This window comes from Amphibalanus amphitrite, unplaced genomic scaffold (genome assembly GCF_019059575.1).
Source record: "Amphibalanus amphitrite isolate SeventyFive unplaced genomic scaffold, NRLGWU_Aamphi_draft 002717F_arrow, whole genome shotgun sequence".
Classification (NCBI taxonomy): Eukaryota; Metazoa; Arthropoda; class Thecostraca; order Balanomorpha; family Balanidae; genus Amphibalanus; species Amphibalanus amphitrite.
This window is the reverse complement of record NW_024884105.1, coordinates 14,015-21,656: the sequence shown is the minus strand read 5'-3', so window position 1 is coordinate 21,656 and position 7,642 is coordinate 14,015. Positions and strand designations below refer to the sequence as shown.

The window sequence follows — 7,642 nt, the reverse complement described above, 5'->3', positions numbered from 1 at the left end:
TGCGGCTATTCAAAGGCGCCAATAGTTTCTTCTTTTGTGCAGTGATTCGATGGAATATCGATGTTGACTATCCGCCCATGTCATTTGAGCCATGGGACAGGGAGACGTCAAAGAACCGATGCACTCGATCGTGAATCTGCTGACAAATAACAGCGTCCAACGTACCGTGTTTGAATGGTTCTTGCCAGAAAAGATGACAGCCGTAACATTACGGACTTTCATTCCAAACGGTTCTCTGCCATTTCTCAAAACTATTCGGTACAATGCTCTGTAAGGTCGTCATTTATTTCATCTTCCCACATAGAATACAGTCGATCGTACACCTTTAGAGCTTATGTATCTCCATTTTTCAATGCATAATGTTTCCTAAGGGTTAATAATTCCACAATAAAACCTTTAGGAAATACGATGTATTTAGATATATCTACTAAAAGTAACAGGCATAACATGTAGTTGGGCATCCACAAACAAGAAGTGTGTGAACTGTGAACTGGATCTGCGTGGGCAACTGGTGCTGGTGCTGGTATTTTTGGCTTACGGGCCACCACAGCGTCCTGTATTTGGGCCCGGTTCTGTCGTCCGTCTTCGTTGTTGGTCCGTCCGTTGTCTTGCAGTGTCCGTCGTCTTCTTTGGCTCGAAAGGGTGGGGTGAGGGGTGGGTCAGGGTTCCTAGCTATCTCCTCCCGGGTAGCCGGATTGCCCCTTCTATTGCGTGGGCAACAACTGGCTCTGATAAAATAGTAAAATTTACTTTTTATTGGCAACAGTGTACGTATCCTTACTTTTCCCATTTAGGATGTCAGTCACATTTCCTGTAAGTGCAGTGTTTATCTTTATTGAGCCCCGTCTGACCATGCTGACGCCGATGCCACAGGAGTGGACGGACTACCAGCTGTCCTGGGACCCGGCCGAGTACGGCAACACCACCCGGCTCTACGTGCCCTCGGAGAACATCTGGCTCCCCGACATCGTCCTCTACAACAAGTGGGTAAAGCGGTGGACCGCACAGTCAGCCACGGACAGCGGCTGGAGGCGTGCTGCAGACATGAAATCAGATCAGGACGTGCTGAAAGAAATTAACGCGTGCCGTTATAGGTACCATTAGCATTCAATTTCAAAGGCCATATAAGATAGCAAGAGCACCGAGCAACATTTCCCCTTAATGCCGAAATAGGATAGGTTTGATCTAATAACACTTTCTTCTTTCTTCAGTCCAAAAAAGGACAACCTTTGGTCTGTGGCACGGGGATAACGATAAGGAAAGAAGATGACACCATTTAGTTGTCATTTGTCTTCTGCGTGCCAGCGCGGTGTCGCGGCCTGCAGAGGGCCATCTACCCTCCATCATTCCCTTCTCCTCTGGTTTTCCGGCTCATCGCCTTTGGCACCTTCTGTGGCCTGGAAAAGGAGAAAATAATGCCGAGAAGGCGACGAATGGACAAAAGAACAAAAAAAACATCGCGAACGGCATAACCGCGTGAGCAAGTAATTCACGTTAAATGCTTCCAAAATGGACCTGTGGAAAATTAAGTGTTAAATAGTTTTGTAATATAGCAACGATCAGAAAGCAACGAGCAAGGGAGACAGGGGCCTGTTGGGTGAACAAGTAGGAGGTTTTATAGACCATGGCAAGCTAAAGGTAACAGTGAGTACATTCATGCGGTTCTACCCCAGCTGTCGATGACACTGGTCCTCGCCGGCCAGCAGTGCTGACGGCAACTACGAGATCACCATCAACAACACCAAGGCGGAGCTGTCCCCCAGCGGAAGGGTGTCCTGGAGGCCGCCGGCCATCTACAAGTCCTACTGCCAGATCGACGTCGAGTACTTCCCCTTCGACGAGCAGAACTGCATCATGAAGTTCGGCAGCTGGACCTACGATGATAACAATGTGCGTAACTGCGGTCAGGGACCTCATCTTGCCGCGCGGAACGTCTCAGACCGAAAAGCAAACATTACTTTGACATAACGACACATTTTTTTTTAAAACCCCACATCTGTTCTCCGGTGAATTTCCGGGAAGCACGAAAGAACTCTTTTTAGAAGTGTCCAATCGTCCGATCCTGATCAAATTTGTGTGTTCGTGAGCTTGCTCTGGCATTGCTTGATCTGCCAAGACAGACAAACTTGAGAAAAATCGAGTGACTGTACCTTTTTGGAAGGTTTCTAAACAACTTGTCTGAACTTCACGGGAGAACAAATGTGGGGTTTAAAAAAAGGTGTCGATAAAGTAGTTATATTGGATGTTCGCAGTTCTCCAACTATATCTACTTAAGCTGCGACAAATATAAAACAAACATTCTAGCGTATTCATATAACTCATCCTGGTAAAAGGTCGTCCATTTCGACTGTGTTGTTTCACTGGTTCTCATGCAATTCAAGATGTTAAGATGACTCTGACGTATGCATGCGCCTCCGCTCGGCAGCTGGACCTACGTCACGCGGCTCATACCAACGAGTCCGAGCTAGACTCTGTAGTTCCATACGGCGTGGACCTGCACGACTACTACCTGAGCGTCGAGTGGGACCTGATGCAGGTCCCCGCGCACCGGCACAAGGTCTACTACAACAGCTGCTGCAAGGAGAGTCGCTACATCGACATCTCCTTCAACATTACCATGAGGCGCAAAACCGTGTTCTACACAGTGAACCTCATCATCCCCTGCGTGGGCATCAGCTGCCTGACCATCCTGGTGTTCTACCTGCCGTCCGACTCGGGCGAGAAGGTCACCCTGTGCATCTCGATCCTGCTGTCGCTGACCGTGTTCTTCCTACTGCTGGCCGAGATCATCCCTCCGACGTCTCTGGCGGTGCCGCTGCTCGGCAAGTACCTGCTCTTCACCATGGTGCTGGTGACGCTGTCGGTTGGGTGCACCATCTGTGTGCTGAACATCGGGTACCGCTCGCCGAGCACCCACCGCCTGTCGTCACGAGCCCGCCGGGTCCTGCTGGAGTGGCTGCCGCCTCTGCTGCTGATCCGCCGCCCGCAGAGAGCGCCCTCCGAGCCACCGCTCCACGAGCTCTGCGAGGTCGAGTCGGAGACACAGGCCGAGCTGGAGGGAGCTGGTGTCGAGCTGCCGCCTCTGACGGTCCGCTCTGCAGAGCACCACCAGCTCTGTCCCGCCCTGAGCGCGCACCTCCCGTCTGAGCCAGGCCCCTCTCGCCACCAACCGGTCCCCGACACCCCCTGGTCCCAGCCCCCCAGTTGCGGCTCTCCAGGCCCTCCGTGGCTCGGGGCTGCCTCCCCTGGACCCAGCACGGCCTATGTCAGCTCCCCCGGACCCAGCACCCTTCATCGCTGCCCCTCTGGGCCCAGCGCTCTCCGTCCCGGCTCCCTGGAATCAGTGACCTCCCCTGACGGCTGGTCGGTTCCATCAGCCTCTCGACCCGTAACGAGCCTTATTGCTCAACACGAACATCTACAGAAAGCGCTGCAGAACGTGAACACCATAGCCAGTCGCATCAACAATCTGGACGCATTTGAAGAGGTGAGCGAGTGCTGACAGATTATCCGCGGCGGTAAAGATCGATGAAAAAGTAAATAGTCAGTGCTTAGTAATGTATTTAGCAGTCCTCTAAATCAATATTGACCGCCAGTCTCTGTTACAAGTTGTCTCTGTTTAACCTCATTTCTGCACCACTTTTTCCCCAGGTGAGTCTGAAAATCTGCCCTTCTCCCCGGCAGAGTCTGGTAGTCCGTCCCTTTCCCTAGTTTGAGTCTGACTGGACTATCTGTTCCTGTCCCATATAATGTCTGACAGTCTGTCCCTCTCTCCCCAGGTGGAGTCTGAGTTCTGACAGTTTGTCGCTCTCTCCCCAGGTGGAGTCTGACCGTCTGTTCCCCTCCCCAGGTGGAGTCTGACTGGCGGTACGTGGCCATGGTGCTGGACCGCCTGTTCATGTGGCTGTTCACTGTGGCGTGTACGTGCGGCACGTGCGGCATCCTGCTGCAGGCACCGCTGCTGTACGACCACACCACCCCCATCGACAGGATCAAGTCGCGGGTGGCTCGTGCCAACCTCAGCTCCATGGGCGACGAGGACTGGCAGAACCGTGAGGAATGAGCAACGATCTGCGCTTAAAAGCTCATGTTTGACTTATTGTTTCCTTTAGGTGTATGCATACTGGTAATTTACTCGTGTATCATGAGGCAGCTTTACAATTAATCACTCAAGAAGGCAATACATATGAATAATTGACCCCTAATATTTGATCTTAGTCAATACGTAAGATATTTAGCTGAATATTTATATATGTGTGCGACCTAAAAGTGACAGTTATTTCGCACACCAATGATGTTCTTATACCTACATGACGATCTTACAACTGTATGCATATGTCTCTATCAAATAAACTACCCGTTTAGTTCCGGGACTGCATATAACTAGCTATTGCGGTGAGTTACTGAATGTATAGCTGCTGTCCGTACATCACCTGGGTGACGCCGCAGCACTCCCAGGTATACCATTTCCTCCGGTAATGGTGCCGCCGGTATTCCGGCCAGGGAGCGCCCCCGGCCCGGTGTGACTCGGGAGGCGCCTCCCGACCACCCCAGGGGCCAGTGGAGAACACCTTTCACCCTCCCCAGCGGCCAGTGAAGGACTGGCGAACATCTCTGGCAGATGCTCGCGGTATGCAAAATATCAGCCAGCAGGGAGCAAGTCATACCTATATGCAACAAGTAGCCGCAGACCAGCCGGAATACCGAAAGGGAACGTTCGATTGGAGTGGAACGAGACCAGGTCTGCACCAGGGGAAGACAGCTACTAGACGGGCTAGCGACTGAAAGTCTCCCCGATTCACAAATTGTCAGGTTTAATCACATTTGGAAAGTAAAAGATGATTTTGCATGATGTGGCAACAGTGGCAAATACCTAATTGAAAATCATGCATGCGTAGTAAAAATGTACTGACACAAATCATAACAAGCATAGAGTATAGATGCATATTACATATATAACGCAGCTGCCCGATTGTAGTAGAAGTAAAACAATCATTAAAGAAAGAACTACTGCATCTCTAGCATGAAACATCTTCCAGTGGACTAACATGAACCGCTTCTCTGGTCCCATTTACTGAATGCCACAGTGGATCACGCTCGCGAAAGGTGCGATTGAACAGGGCTCATGGCTCTTGTGGTATCTGGCTTAATTTCGATCCCGGGCTTAGTTCTCATATCGCTGGATTCGGAACAGAGCCGATTGTAATTGGTTTCGCTCACGCCAAATGGGGCCGGGATGGGTGCGGTAAACGATTTCTGAACGGAAGGAACAGTTTATGTCCGATGTCTTAGAGTTGTGGCCTCGGAGAGGTTGTGTCTTTTTTTACACTAGCAGTTTGTAGACATAAAAGGCTTTTGAGTTAGATCTATTCTTAGCAATGAATATTACTGTAGTATATGTGTTACAGGGAGTATGAGAAATCAGTTAGTTTGCAAACTACCTAGGGAGTTTGCAAACTCCCTGAACGATCAGGTAGATTGCAAACTCCCTAGGTAGTTTGCAAAGTACCTGGTCGAACAGGTAGTTTGCATACTCCCTAGGTAGTTTGCAAAGTCCCTAGTTAGTTTGCAAACTCCCTAGGGTTGTTGCAAACTACCTAGGTAAAATGCGAAAACGACGAAACAACAGCCATATACGAGTACATATGTAGATAAGACGCGATGAATTGGTTCAGAGCTCAGAATGAAGCTTGGCAGCAATGGTGCATAACGAGACGATGTAGTGTTTTGATGACGCTCTTTCGCAGCTTAGTGCGATTTAGAGCAGCTATTTATTTTTGTCTTGCTCGCAAATATCACCTTACAGATTAATGTCTGCCTTTTTTCTTGTAGTCGACAACATGTTACGTTGCCATCCACCTCCTTTCCTTGAACGTCAGCGGCCTCTCCTCCACTGGTCTGGCGTCCATCAGAAAGCGGATGACGTCGCCATGTTCGGCGTCTTCCACGACTCGAGTTATTGCCGCTCAACGCTTCCTCCCACTCCTGGAACTTCTGATCGAACAGTTCGCGAGACATCCCCACAGAACCACAGAGCAACCACAGAACAGAAATTGCGATCACTATGCTGCCTCTTCACACTCCGCTCAGCACTGATGACCCGCCTGCATTGAGCACCGTCCACCAGCCGTGACCCGACAGCGCCTTTCATCCGTATCCCACAGGCACAGACTGACCTGACCTGTCAAGCTCAGAGCAGTCGACTGCTGGCTACCTGGATCGGGCGGAAGCGTGGCGTTGGGTTGCCTAAGATGACATCCTGATTTCTAACCCGCGCCCCGTAAGGGGGGGGGGGAAACGCCCCCTGTCATTTTCCGTCAATATCTCCTAAACGGCTGCAGATATCGCCACTAAACTTTCAGGACTTCTTCGGGCATCATTTTTACACATTGTGACCAAAAATATTTCCAGAGGCTATGATAGGTTGGCCACGAATGACGTCACAATGACATCATGTTTTGCCATTTTCGACCAAAAAAGGGCTTTGCGAGAAGAGCTGTCAGGCCTACAGCTTTGAAGATACAGAAAAAGGATAAAAAAACATAAAAGGTGTGGAATCGACAGTGCTACAAAACTGATATCACATATTTTTTTGAAATTTTTGATTTTTGACCCCCAAAAATGTTTTTTATATTTTACCCAAGAAATCTTTTTTTTTTTAATTTTGGAAAAACCGGAATGTAAATGCTAGTACCTACCGTCTTCTATCAGTTCTATCTACATACCAAATTTCAGATCGATACCTTTTTTTGGCCAAGTTATAGCGAAAAAAAACTGTTCAAAAATGATTACGTAAAATTTGGAAACTCAATTTCTGGCTACTTTGCTATCTGAGGTCACTGATACCAGGTCAGGTCATAGATCAGAGGTCAGGTCACTGGGGGTCACAATATGAAAGTGTCGTGTGATACATGTTTTATGGTCCATTTTACATGACAAATGCGAATATGTGGGTCAGGCAGCCTTTGGGGCCAGCTTAGGTTACGTTCTGCCTCTGGTGAAGGTCAGGTCAAGATCAGGTCAAATTAGGTCAAATTTTAAAGTTGATAGTTTTGCATAAAATGGGTATCGATTCGATGCAGCTCGTCACGGTGAGTCTAATGGTGGTCTTTGTTTTGACCTACGTGATATAGAATTCCCAAAAATTGAGTTCGAAAATTTTACGTAATGATTTTTGAACAGTTTTTTCGCTATAACTTGGCCAAAAAAAGATATCCAACTGAAATTCGGTATGTAGATAGAAGACGGTAGTTTTTTTTCAAAACTAAAAAAAAACATTGATTTTTTTGGGTAATGTATACAATGTCATTTTTAATTTTGGGGGGTAAAAAATAAAAAAAATCCGAGATAGCAGTTTTGTAGCCCTGTCAATTTCACACAATTTATGTTTTATCGTTTTTCTGTATCTTCAAAGCTGTAGGTCTGACCGCTCTTCTCGCGAAGCTCTTTTTCGGTCGAAAATGGCAGAACATTACGTCATTCTGACGTCATTTGTGGCCAACCTATTATAGCCTCTGAAATTTTTTTGGTCACAATGTGTAAAATTGATGCCCAGAGAAGTCCTGAAAGTTTAGTGGCGGTATCTGCAGCCGTTTAGGAGATATTGACGGAAAAGGACAGGGGGGCGTTTCGCCCCCCCCCC

The 7,642-nt window shown here is 48.3% G+C and overlaps 1 protein-coding gene across 1 annotated transcript; it reads left to right on the top strand.

Annotated features, from left to right (window-relative positions):
* Positions 1 to 876: 876 nt before the first annotated feature.
* LOC122377321 (acetylcholine receptor subunit alpha-like 1) lies at positions 877 to 4,384 on the top strand. The gene is made up of 4 exons (XM_043357256.1): positions 877 to 983; positions 1,707 to 1,890; positions 2,426 to 3,487; positions 3,851 to 4,384. Exons 2-4 carry the CDS (start codon positions 1,855 to 1,857, stop codon positions 4,061 to 4,063), a joined length of 1,311 nt encoding a protein of 436 aa, XP_043213191.1. The 5' UTR covers positions 877 to 983; positions 1,707 to 1,854; the 3' UTR covers positions 4,064 to 4,384.
* Positions 4,385 to 7,642: the final 3,258 nt, after the last annotated feature.